Below are 14202 nucleotides of genomic sequence, written 5' to 3'. Positions count from 1 at the left end.
AGTCAGTAAAATGATTGTCTCATATGCAATTCTGGCAACAGAAAGAGAAAAAAAACAAGGCTTTACAAGCTGTTTACTTTATTGGCTTGGACCAGACAGCTTGGCTCCTACGGCTCAAAACCTCTCTTCAAAAAAAAGGACAAAATGTACCTCTTAAAGCCATAGAATCATCACGTTACATTCACAGGTACTAAAGGAGTTCAATACTATCTTTACATATCAAGAAAAACAGACATTGGAATTTGATATCTCTGCAGTTACGAAAACCAAAGTGATTTCTTACTCATGCAGGACAGTACTTACATACATTGAAGCTTGCGGGTCTGATAATTGAACAAACCCTCATTATATTTCAACAGGGGGACTTTAGATGGTGGTCTTTCCCCAGTGCACCTTGGCAGCAACTGACCCAAGCTTTAGTGCATCCCTCAGCATGTAGTCCTGGACCTTGGGATGCGCCAGTTGACACTCGGTTGAGGTCAACTTTTTGCACTGAAAGACCACGAAGTTTCAGACAGACCAAAGACATCTCTCACCAAGTTGATAGTTCTCCAGGTGCAATTGATGTTTGTCTCAGTGTGCAGCCCAGTGAACAGACCATAGAGCACAAAGTCCTGCATCAAGGAGTTGCTTGGGACAAATCTTGACATAAACTGCATCTCTCTCTCCCCAGTCCTTTTCTGCAAAGCTACATTGCAGGAGGGGATGTGAGACAGTCTCTTCACCACTGTAGCTGCTTTGAGGGCAGCATGTGGTGGCACATAGAACAAGGCATGCATGAAGGATCAGGTGGGCAGTGCCCTTCTCACCACAAGCCAAGCTACATCTTGGTGCTTATTGGAAAGTTCTGGCAATGAGGCATTCTGCCACATGACTTGTACAGTCTACATACAGAACCACCAACAGGATCAACCCTTTCCTTTTTCCCACAGGGTCCTGAGGGCCATACGTGCTGACCGCTTCCTGACGGACTTGTAGTCAAAGGTGTTTCTCATTGAAAATTTTTCAATGAAGTACAGGTGATATAGAACAGCCCAACTACTTGGAGTTTTCTGCAGCACCAAGGCCAGTTTGCCTAGTTTCCACCAGGCTCACCGGTTTCCTCCCGTAGTCCAAAGATGTGCAGATTAGGTGGATTGGCTGTGCTAAATTGCCCTGTAGTGTCCAGGGATGTGCATGGCATATGTTGGGTTCCGGGAATAGGGTGAGATGCTCTTCGGAGCGTCAGTGCAGACTCGATGGGCCAAATGACCTCTTTCCACATTGTGGAGAATCTATGATTCTGACACCAGGGCAGGTAGAATCTCAGTACGTAGTGTCACTTGGTGTTTGCGTACCGAGGGTTTACGCACAGCTTGATGCGGCCACCAGGATGAGGGTTGCGTTGGGTACATTCTCCACCCCCCGCGCCTTATCCAGAACTTTGTACATGGTGTCCGTGTGACCATCTTTGACCTCCAGTTGAAGTGGAAGATGGCTCAGGTGACTGCAAAGGTGCAATTTCGGGGAATGGGCCAGACCTGCACCATGTGCAACAACACAGAATCCCTCACACCTGATGACCATGTTTTTACCCACAGTGCTCCCATAAGCCCAGTTTCTGCCTCACCTTGACAATACACACCTCCCAGGTTTTAGCACACACCCTGGCCCCTCAACCATATTCCCAGCACTTTCAAAAACAAACGTGATGGTGAAGAGAATAAAGATCGGTCAGCCCAGTTCCTAAAGAACGTGGCCTCACTCTTGCTTCAATTTACCTTGACATTGAGGCCAGTTTAAACTGGTTACAGATGCACACCAGTCTGCACACTGACAGTGGATCTGAACAGAAAATGGCAACATCAACCATGTTCAGGGAGGCTTTGACCTGCAGGCCTCCGCTGGATGGAGGAGTCACCCCTCTCAGGCTCACATGCTTCCTGATGGACTCGGCCAAAGGTTCACATTACAACACACTTGCCTGAATGTGGACCTGATCAGGAAGCTTTCTGATTTCCACCAGTCAGTCGACACTACACTAACGATCTTAATGTTGGGCAGTTCTGGAATCCACATTATAGGAGTAATAATTGGACTGGAGAGGGGGCAGAGGAGATTTACCAGCACAATGCCCGAGTTGGCAAGTGTCAGTTATAATGCAAAATTAGACAGACTCAGGTTGCTTTCCTTAATCATGTCCGCCCTCAACTGTCTTAAGATGTAAAAAATTAAGGGCATAGATATGGTAGATAGGATGAAATTTTTCCTCTTGATGGAGGAGTTAATGGCCAGGGGGCATAGATTTAAGGAGCAGAAGGTTGAGATGCAAGGAAATAATGTTTTGACAGGAGGCTCTAATTTGATGGGTAGCAAAATTATCCATGTTCTGGCCAATATTTATTCCTCAAAACATCCAAATGAGTTTAACCGGTCACTTAATTCATTGCAGTTTATGGGATCCTGTGTATAGATTAGCTGGCATATTTTCTAAATTACAAGTATTACTTAATTCATTATAAAGCTCTTTGGTACATCCAGAGGTCACAAGTAGGCAATTATACAAACAAAAGTCCTTTTTTTAAAATCCTACTTGTTCAGTAAGATGCAAATTTGAAAAATAATATCAACCATTACAAGTTTAGTTAAAAAGGTAAGAGAAACATGTAATCCACTCTGCAAGCCCACTCACCGCAACGAGCCAGGATCTTTTGTCAATTAGGAAGGCTGAAAATTGACATGTGCCAAAGGAATTTAATCACTGTTTTCAATGGCCCACATCAAAAGTACAAGAAATGTTACTGCTTCAATTTGCCCTCAAATGCAAAGACTGCTGTATTCAAGTATCACATTAGTTATTGGATTAGTGTGCAACTCCAGTGTGGTTATTTGAAGGATCAGCTGCTTTGATTTTGGAAGTGAAGTCTGAACATTTCTTTCATCTCAAAGCTGATGATTATTCAGGAAACAGCAGTACTTAAAATCTGGTATCGAAGATTTCTTTAGCCATGTGGGTCCCCACACTCTGACGGAAGGAAGAAAGCACACGATAAACTTTGACAATTTTTGTACAGGTTTATTTAAAACAAAATGTTTTCTCTGGAAATACATTTAGATCCTACAAAATCAGTTAAAGACAGACTTCATTTTTTTTTTGAAAAGGTACCAAAAATAATCAAAACCTCAGCTGAAAAGTGGGGCATTACCTAGGATTGCAATTATTTACACCAAGATCCAACAATGGAATCTTCCATCGGGTACTGATGTGAATGCAGTTTCAATGCGATGGTTAATCTATTCACCAGCTCCTCCTCAACTTGAAGAAAAGTTCCTGACACAAAGCTCTGCTAAAAATTTCAAAAAAACCAAAGTAGATTTCTCAAGGTGACTTCCTTACTTTCCATTCCTTCCAATTCCTGCATTGCATTCAAGTAATACAGCCATAGTATTTATATCAATGTCCTAATTTACATACAGTACAGCTTAATTACAACATAGCTAATTTTGCCAGTCCTATGTAAAAACATGCAGCTATCGTTTAATTCTTGATCCGTTAAATTTAGGAGGCATCACAGTATTCATGCTCCACTATATTGAGTCAGGGATGAAATTGAGACCCAGTACTGTTCACGGTAGTACATTCATCAGGTCAGGCAGAAATATTTCATTCAGAAGAGGAACTAAAATAATATTGAAAAATGTTTGAGGAGCTTTCCCCAGAACAAATCTGCATCTCTAGGTCAACAGTAGGAAATTTACATCCCATCTGCCCCGAGGAATTTTCTCAACCATGAAGATGATAAGACAGATTCAGACATTCTGCCTTCCCAGTAAGGAAACATAGCTGCCAGAAACCAACAACTTTTTCCAGAGGACTATGATGGGGCAAAAAAAGAGTCAACAAAGGAACAGACTTTCAGATGAGTCAGTCAATCTTCACCTCAGCATGGCTTGAATCAGTAGGTCCCAGTAATTAACTGCAACCATTGCTAGGCTCCGTTAGATGCTAATGGCACAAAACAATGATTCTGATTCTCAACAGGCTTGCCCAGCACCCGAGCTCTACTGATTCTCTTAGAGCCAGAGCTTTTGGAAGATGTAGTGAAGTGGTTTATATGTCAAAGAAAACTTTTAGTAGTAAAGCCTATAGCCCCAAGTTTGTAATCACTGCATTGCTATTTGGGAGACCTTTCAGTCAGAAACTTTAAGAGATGGTAGAGGTGAAAGGATTAAATCGCAGAAAAACATTGAATGGGCATGGCTGACAATATACAGATTTCACAATTCATCTTTTTCTTTAGTTTTATCTTTTGGTGCATCCGCCTCCTCCTCCTCCTCCTCCTCTTCCTCTTCCTCTTCCTCTTTCTTTTCCTCTTCTTCCTCCTCATCCTCTTCCTCCTCATCTTCTTCATCCCCATCTTCATCAGCCTCATCGTCTTTCTTTTTCGCTTCCTCAGCCATACGTTTGCTTTCTTCCTCATCCTGACTTTCCTTCATCTTCTTCTCGGGCTCCTAAACGAAACAGAGAGACATCAGAAATATGTAAAGAGAAAACTATGGAGTAACAATCCAGCCAGGCCTATAACCGTAGCATCAACATCACACAATAAACTATCACCCCGCAAAAATATAAAAATGAGTTAATGGAAGCTTCTCAGTTGGTGCACTTTGGCAGGAGTAAAAGTGCTAGGCCACTGGTTTGCAGAGTCAGCAGAATATTAAAGCACAGTAATTTTTATTTTTTTCAAATGTGTTTCTGTTGTCATGTGCCCATACATTATGAATTTTTAGTCAAAGCTGGTATGTTGAATAATTGGATACAGACTTATTAACCGCTGCAAATCATGTTACCTTTGACATTTGAGCTTCAAACAGTCCCAAGTCTCCAGTGAATACCTAATTAAATATGGCCATTCACTATCATCAGGAGAATTCACACATCACTTTGGATCAACACTAAGAACTAAAAACTTTCAGCTAGTCAGCCTCTGTTTCAAATTGACTAAAATTAAACATCAAAACTCAAATGTGCATAAGGTGGATATGAATGAATCTTACCAACCCATCAATAGATTACACTCGTTTCTCTCATCTAAACAAGACTGGGTGATTCTTGGGTGATGAATGTCAACACAGTGTTGGAATCCACGTACATATTTGTTTGGGAAAAACAATTCTAAACTTGCAAAAGTCAAATGATGGGAAAGATGTGTTGTTGACTACTTTAAAATCAGCCAGAAGAAATGTCCAGGCAGTGTTCCACTAAAAGCCATCCAATTAGTTGCAAATCAGCAAGCAGCCAAGATAACTAACAATACCTCAAACACAGAAAATCTCAAAAAGACTTCCTCCATCCTGTTTAACTTCCTGGAACTTCAACCACTAGGATCCTCACAGCCTGCTGAGAAACCTTCACTTTACAAGACCCTCACTTTCAACTTGAAAGCATAAAGTTTTTGGTGTAGGAAATAAAGGTTCAGTTCCTCAATGGGATACTACTGGTAATGTACACTCTAGCTAGCATTCAACAAGGGTAAAGCTGTTGGGGTGCAGGATATTATATATGGTCAAAATGTGTTAAATTAGATGCAGGAGTGTAAAAGAGTAATGTGAAAGGAGCATTGAGATTGATTGTATTAGTACAGCTTAAGATTTGTTCCAAAGACAAAAACAGATTTAATGTGTCTAATTTCAATGCTTTGAGAAAAACAAATCAATTTAGGAAATGGGAAAGTCAAAAAAAAAAGAGTTGCACTTACATTTACATGATAAAGTTAGAAAGTCTTTCTGAATGAAGGCTTAGGAATTAGTATCAGAGACATGGTGCAATGATCCTGAACAATGGGATATATATCCAGAACAATAGAAGTTTTTAGAAGAAGTCTTTTCAGAAGAAAAGAACATAGTTATATTCCAATATTAAGACAAAAATGAAAGGATATAGACACTCTTTTCTTTTCTGTCAATTTGGACACAATTAATAGGTAGTGACAGAGATACTATACCTCCAGAAATCATCTACAAGCCCTCGGGTCAGAGCAAACGGTACACACGGGGGCAGGTGTGTTAGGTAGAAACCAAGACACCACCCCCACTAGTGAGATAACTTGACCAATTGCACACCAGTCAGCTCGTGGCCTATCACAGGTCTCAACAATGGCACCCCAGGCCACAAGAAGCTTCATGGTTCTTAAAAGGGCTTGATAGGGTAAGTTTCCCTTAACGGAGAGTCTCGAGGTTATAATCTCAGAATTAAGGGTCACATTTTTAAGACGGAGATGAGGAATTTCATCTGACAGTTGTCAGTCTTTGGAACTCCTTGCCTCAGAAAACGGAGTAGGCTTGAGGTGCGGAATAGCCTCACTTGTTCCTATGTTTTTAATGGTCTTATGATAACCAGAGGTGACAGTCCTTATTACCAAGAAACTGTCAGTCAAGTCTTACTTCTCAGGGACCTATGGGAAAGAAGGCAAGTGATTTTTTTTCCTTGTTGGGATGTGTGTTTTGGAGGGGTGGGGAGCAGATTAGAACAAAAGCAGGCCTGTGCACCAACTCGGCAGGCTGGTTATCCTAATTTCCCAGTTGGAAAATTATCCATCCATCTTACCTGTCAGGAAAGTAGAAATCTGGGGTGGCAAATTAAGGCCCTTAAGTTGTCATTAATCAATCACTTAAAGGGCTTTAATTGGTGGTGAGTCAAGTCCTGAACATCTTTTTCCCTATCCTCCCCTGTATTTCAGTGTTGCTCTCTCCGTAATGAGTAATGCTTGTTAATTGTCTTTTAATTAATGACACAGGTGGTTTGGTGGTAGTTTTAAAAAAGCCCCCAATGGGAGGGCTCTTGTAGTGCAGTGGAAATGTCTCAACCTCTGACCCAGAAGGCCACCTGCTCCAGAGGCATGTCATAACACTTAACAGGTTGATTAAAAAACCAAATAAAGTTCCCTGGATCTTCTACAGCACTTAAGTGGGGAGCAGTATCTCATTAGAACCAACTTAGCCAATTATTTCCGCTTCTCGCTACCTCTAGGGAGAGGAAAATTCCACTCTCCAGGATGAGACAATGAAGATGACTAGGAACAGATCAGCTATAGTCTTTAGGGATTTTAAACTAACCAGAAATTGACTGGGGCAGTAATGTCTGTACAACTACTGGGAAGGAAGCCTTTTGTTTAAAAAACGTCTTTGATTCTTTAGAACTCCATTTGTTTAAAAAAGACAAAATAAGAATAAAGTACCTTGGACATGATTACTAAAGTTTACAACACAAAATGTGGGTGAGGCAGTTAACTCAGTCATAGACACTCTTTGTACAGGCAGACCAAAGACTATCTATCTGGAACGAAGTGTTACAGGGTGGCACATTCCAAAAATCTAGGGTTACGTGCTGAAGGATGCACTAAAGCTGGGAGCAGCTGTCACGGCAGCTTACTGAAGGAAGGCCACAGTACACAGATTGGAATTCTTATTAGACCTCTCATGCTGTATGTTTGATATGAAATGAATATTGCATATCTAATTCATAATTTCAAATACAGTGAGGCATCACAAGTGCCATACATTATATTGAGAGAAACTGATCTGCATAGCACTTTGTAATGTCAAATTTGAACTGTAGTTGTATATAACACAAATAAAGCATGTTTTTTGGAATAAAAGATAATATTGATTTATGAAGGGAGTTATTGCCAACCAAATTTTACTGATTTTCATTGCAAATTTGACAAGCCCCTTGGTGGGTATTATAATAAATGTAGTACATTGGAATTTCAATAGGGTCTTTAATACAACCAGTCTGGAAATGCTTGGTGGCTGGCCAAAGCAAGTCAAATGTTAGGATTTACTAACAGATCAATACTGACAATAGCAAGGCAAGTACTCCAATTCATAAATGATTGGCATGACTGTTAATACTGTTACATGCATTGATGGTGTGCAAAACAAAGAGACAACACAGGAGCAGAGCAACAAGTGATTGAGTGGTCTGCTTCTATTAAATGGCACAATCTCTTTAGAAAGAAAGCGATTAATATGTGACAGTAATCCTGTCTTTAGGATTCTGAAAGGGACTGTGCTACAAGCTGCTTCACTTTGATACCAGGGAAAATGGCATGTAGTTGAAGAGGAATGCAAAACTAATCTGCACAAACATATAGTTGAAGGGGATAGGTCAACATTCAATTGCAAAAATTGAGAGTACTGAGAAGGCAAATCCAACCCACAAATTTCTGGATTTTACTGAAATGGGATAAAAGGTGGAGTGGCATTTTAAATATGATCATAAGGCTGGAAACCTTGGAATTGGCAGACCTTAACTATGATCAGTGGAGTTTTCCGGGCTTTGGGAAACAAGTTCAGGCATCACTGCAGATCAAGAGAAGCAGAAGTGCTTCCTTGCCAGGACCCCACACAACCAAATACCTTCCTAGAAAGAGGTGGTGTCTAAATAAGGTTTGACTTCCAGGTCTGACAGTCATAGTTCACATCAGATTTGGTTTCCTTTGCACTAGTGGGCCACCCTTTCCCCAAGTAAAAATTCAGCGAGCAAGTGGTAAAATCTGTGAACAGTTTTCCTACGGAAAGACATGGAGCAAATGGTTTGGAAACAATCAAATATAAATTAGACAAAATTTCTCCCTGAAAACTATTAAGCAAACAGTAATGAGAGATATCAATGGAACATGCAGTTTTGGACAAATGATTCACAAAGCAGTCCACCACTGGAGCTTTCCTCATCTTGTATCAGAGTTTGTTGCGGACTTGAGATTTATTGCCATTGCTAATCAACAACAACAACTTACATAGTGAAATTTTCAAAGCTTCACAGGAGCAGTTTCAAACAAAATTTGACAACTGCATTAGGAAACAATAGGACAGGTGACCAAAAGCTGTCACAACAGGTATATTTTAAGAAGATCCTAAAGGAGCACAGGTAGAATCAAAAGAATTTGAGAGTGAGTTATTGTTTCATCACATTACTAATCTAAATCCACCTGGCATTTTCCCATTTTCCTGCATTTCTGGCTAAATCCATGATCAAAACTAAAGACTGAGCAAAGAATAACTGGAAAAAAAAAGGAACCCCAAGAATATCTTACAAATCTATAAAAAGTAAAAGCAATTGAAAAGAATCATGTGACTGCGTAGGGAAATCTAATACAGCAGAGGACATGCATGAGGTCAAAATGGTTAGAGAGCTGCAAAGTAGTTGATGAAAAGCATGAATTTTGAAGTCACACAGTGGAGAAAGGAGCAGATATATTCAACAAGATAAACATAGATGGAAAGTAGATACTTGGCAACATTAAAATTTTACACGTCACCCAGTCCAAATGCGATGCACTTCAGCTTGCCAAGAGCAGTAGTTGTGGAAATAAGATCTCTAACTATAACTTTTCAATCCCCTTTGGATACAGGAGTGTTGCTAGAGTACTGGAGGATTGGAAACGTTACTCTCCTATTCAATAAAATGACAGGGATAAATCTGGTCATCAGTCAAACATGAATGATGATAAAATTACCAATCTCTTGGCAAGACCAAGATTAATTCTCACTTGGAGAAGCAGAAATTAATCGGGAGAGCCAGCACTGATTTGTTAAAGGAAAATTATAGTTAAGTAATGTGATAGTTTTTTGACAAAGTAACAGAGGGTAAAATGAAGGTAGTAGTGCACTAGATGCTTTCCATATATTTAGGAAAAAAATACTAGACTTAAAGGCATTAACGGAACAGTTGTAACTTCTCAGAGTACAGGTAGTGATAAAGAGAACTGATAAATGGTTATAATTATGAAGAATTTAGAGAGAGTAAAAACAGAAAAACTTTTCCAATTGCTGAAGGATTGAAGTCAGATGCCACAGCATTAAGATTATAAGCAAAAGAACCAGAGGCAACATAAGGGAACCCTCAGAAATAGTAAGAACTGCTGATGCTGGAGTCAGACAGAACACAGAGTGGAGCTGGAGGAACACAGTAGGCCTGGCAGGATCAGCGAAGCAGGAAAGCTGACGTTTCGGGTCGGGACCCTTCTTCAGAAAAAAAAAAAAAAAGAGGGAACCCTCTTTTCTGTTGTGAGTGGCTAAGATTTGGAATGTATTGCTGGACAAGAGGATGGATACAAGTTCAACAGTAACCTTTTAAAGAGAATTGGCTAAATAGTCAAGGAGAAAAAAAGAGTATTGCTGAAAAAGACGTTGTTAGATCTTTTAACTTGCAGTCATCAAAACAGTTTTCAAAAATACTAGTTCAAGAAGACAACCATAATTTATACTACAAGAGAAGGGAATGTTAATTGGTTGGCAAATGGACTACAATTGGCGTTGCATGTAATGCCTATACAAATCAGCATTCTCCGCTCATTGTACAAACATTGTTTTTTCTCTTAAGTTGATTTCTTACAAACTATCCTGATTAATGCAAGGTGAAAAGCTTCAACAAAACTCATGTTCTATACTACTAAAGAGTAGAATTAATTGAATTGTTCTTCAAAGCAGACATCACGGACTTAAAGACGATGTTCTGTGCTGTACAATCTCTGATTGGAATAGGACCGGGCTCAGCTAAACGTTTCAAAGTTAACTTGTTTTTGTGTTTACATCATGAAGTGAGGTGCCAGACAGCTACCCACAACCCAAATGAATGAGAAAAATGCAAACTAAACAAATGAGTAAGCAAACTATTTTGACTGTCTCAAAGTCTGTCATTATTTTTCCTTTCTTTCGCACTCCCCACCCACCTTATCTTTATGGTACATTTTCTTACTTCATAAAGCCAGCAAGGGACACATTGCTAGGCCCGTGCCTATAATACTCAGGGTATTAAATATTGCAAGAAAAAATCCATGTGCCCTATTTTCTTAAAACAATGTCCTACAGTATCAACATTCTAATACAATTAAGTAAATTAGTTTGTTGTCTCCAAATACTCTCTCCATTCCTTTTCCAATTTAGCCACCTCACCTTGGTCTTTCCCCAGGTCTCCTTGCCGAACTCTTCTGCATATCTTTCATCATTAGTAATGAGGAAATTATCAAAAATAGTACCAGATTTCACCTGTGAAACAAGAATGAGGATAAAGTCCTTGAACTGTAGTAACCTTACACGTGTGTGCAAATTCAATACTAATCAATTATAATAAATTGCAGCAACAATGTCACAAAGTATTATGTTGTGTAATATTTCAAGGGGACACAAATTAATCTTGCAAACTAGATGACTGAGAATTCACACTAACAACATTACTTTATAACCGTTGTTGTCAGTAATGAGAAACGTGTCAATAGAATTTAGTCACTCCAATCTGTTAGAACTACCGCAGTTGGAAGAGACTCCTCCAAAAGAAAGCACCTCTGTACTGAAGAGCGTGTAAATTATGTAGTCAAGTCTCTGGTGTCGATACAGGCACTAAACCAATGCTGACACCTTTAAACATAAGGATTAGATAGGGCAGCGCAATCCTTGCTGTTCTTGACTTTTGGAATCAGCCACATTAACTGAAAAGCAGATTAGTTCAGGACAGCGAAGCCAAAGTCAATTCAAACTTCAGCTCAGAAACATGTAGTGTAGCAGTGAGAATTTTGCCACTTTCTACACTAACTATTTTTGCAACCTTTGAATAAAAGTGTTAAATGTTTGATAGTTGCACCACATCCACGATATAGTAGTGCAATCCGAGAACTCAATTCATCCATTGGGCTGGATGGAGGAGTCCTGTTCCCAGAGGTTTTCTTTAAGCCAATGCAGCATATTTAATACAGTATTATTTAATGCAGAAGCATTAAATATTGTTTTTTTTTTAAAACTTGTCTGGGCAGTTCTATCATAAAAATTCAATTTTTCCTCACAATAGCCACACACCAGTTGTTTTACTGAAATAAATGAGGCAGACTTCTATTTATATAGCACGGTGACCTCAGGAAATCCAAAACAAAATTAAGTAATTTTCTTTTGAAGTGTAGAACACTGTTATAATACAGGAAATATGACAGCCAATCTAGGAACTACCTGGCCCTCCAAACACAAACAGAAAATAACCAAAAATATTAGCCAGGATGCTAAACAGATCTTTCCAGAGCTTCTTAAGCTTAGTGTCAAGGGATCTTTTACATTCTCCTGAGGGAGCAGACAGGGCCCTGGATTAATGTTTAATCCAAAGAACAGCATTTCGAACAGTGCAACTCTCCTATGGTACTGCACAGAAGTGTCAAAGTAGATTGTGTGTTAACGTTTTGTGATTTGGAGTTTGAATCCACAATCTTCAGACCCAATTAGGACTTTAAATAGTGGGCAGAAATAGCATAATCTCTCCTCCAGGCTTACAGAAAATGATCTTATTAGAAGTCCAATTGCAATACAAACCGCTGTATCACAAACCTGGAATTTTCAATTTGTTTGGCTCACACTACATGCAACCCAGAGCTATTAGGACTGCTGGAGATGAACTTAAACATCAGTAAAGATATCACCCGGAACCTGAAGTGCTATAGACATGTTGATTTTATTAGGATGCAAACTTCCTTCTGCCTCAGCGACTTCTCCAAAGTCAGTTACTTTGATTGGGTTATCAATATTTAAACTGGAATAGGTGAACAAAGATGCTAATCAGAGTTTTTGTTATGATTTACAATGTCACTATAGTACTGTATTCTATGTTACAGTGTTCGACAATTCTGTGGATTTATTGCTAAGACAAAAGCAAAACATGATATTTTAGGAGCACACTTGATGATTATTGGCAGTAGTAGGTTTGCAATCCTGAGTACAGGGGTCTCCAATTTACAAATGTACGATTTATGAATGTTTGGACTTATGCACGCAATCTTTAACAGGAATGTAAATTTAAAAGATCCGAGTGGCTATTCTGTATTGTCCTGTATTATGTTATGACTTGTGAACAAATTCAAGTACAGAACCCGTTTGCAACCCAGGGACTGCATTTAATAACAATGTTTACATTAGTAATAGCTATTACTGTAACCAGTCATGATCACTGCCCATTACTGACCTGCCACAGATCCAGTCCAATCACACCAATGTTCTCAAATCTGTACATATTTGTGTCAGGAGCATATTCAGGATTATCGATCTCTGGATGAACCCAGGCACCTTTGTAATTGGGGTTTTTTATTTGTTTGGGTTTCCATTCACCCTAAACACAAAAGGATGTCAATGTTTAATTCAACGTACAAACTCCAAGTCCGTAAAACACGGCATCAATACATGTACTAAACCGATGCAACTGCCCTTTGTAATTAATAGTCACAAGTATTCGGATTTTAAACAGTTTATATTAGGTGCAATCCTGCTTCCTAGGGATAGAAAATTTGATACTGCATTTACCCTGCTTGAACTAACTAAAAAGATGATTACAGATTCAGTCACAAGAAGAAAAAGGAGAGGAGAAATATCCTTAAATGAAAATTTGGAAGAAGGAGTATTCCCATTTTCCCTTGCATTTAACAACCCAATTGGTAACTGCATTCAGCATGTTCAAAAGTACATATTTCTGCAAATGTTTAGTATATTTTGTTCACAGCTGACAAAAATGGACAGTTTGTTTCTGTTAAGATGTTTCAGTTGAAGAGTTACTATGTAACTGTGTGGGGTATTACAGCAGGATAAAGGCTACTCACTAACTGTAAGGAATTATATTGATACTGTATTTGAATACACATTCGGGAAAGGTCATAAAACCCTAATGTGTGCCATGGTATTTTAGGTAGAATGAGCATTAACTTTTGTTATCTAATTTACACCCAAAGCAGAGATAACTGAACAGTTGTGGTCTCCTTGTTAAAGAAAAAAATACACACAGAGGCATTAGAGAAAGATGATGTCAGAACTCATGGTATCATCATCAATAAAGGCTGGACAGGTTGGTGCTCTTTAATCCAGATATAAATCTGGAAAATTATAGGTGGGTTTGACAAGGTGGCTGTAGAGAAACCATTTCCACTTGTGGGCTGACCAAAACTGGTGCCATAACTAAGGATCTTCTCTAATGAAACCCTTCCCTGCTTCCACCGATTTATTGACAGAAAATAAGGCATCCACTAGAAACTTCTTCATCCAGAGTATGGATAGAATCACGGAAATGCACTGCACAAATACCATTTGGTCCATCAAGTCTGGTCTAGTCGTTCGAAGGGCAATGAGTTACTCCCACTACCTCTTTCTGCATATCCCTTCAATATTTTTCAAATGTTTACCCAATTGTTTTTAATG

General features: G+C 39.2%; 1 protein-coding gene across 1 annotated transcript in view; it reads right to left on the bottom strand.

The window, feature by feature from the left end:
- Positions 1-3039: 3039 nt before the first annotated feature.
- Positions 3040-14202, bottom strand: part of LOC109927429 (calreticulin-like) — a 40477-nt gene continuing 29314 nt past the window's right edge. Inside the window, exons 7-9 of the mRNA XM_048614096.1 lie at positions 12983-13126; positions 10939-11031; positions 3040-4491 (exon numbers count right to left, since the gene is read on the bottom strand). Of these exons, the coding sequence (XP_048470053.1) occupies positions 4258-4491; positions 10939-11031; positions 12983-13126 (471 nt within the window). The 3' untranslated portion in view covers positions 3040-4257. The remainder of the gene's footprint in view (positions 4492-10938; positions 11032-12982; positions 13127-14202) is intronic.

The sequence above is a fragment of the Rhincodon typus genome, chromosome 29, assembly GCF_021869965.1.
Source record: "Rhincodon typus isolate 14 chromosome 29, sRhiTyp1.1, whole genome shotgun sequence".
Taxonomy (NCBI): Eukaryota; Metazoa; Chordata; class Chondrichthyes; order Orectolobiformes; family Rhincodontidae; genus Rhincodon; species Rhincodon typus.
This window is presented reverse-complemented; position numbering and strand designations above follow the sequence as displayed.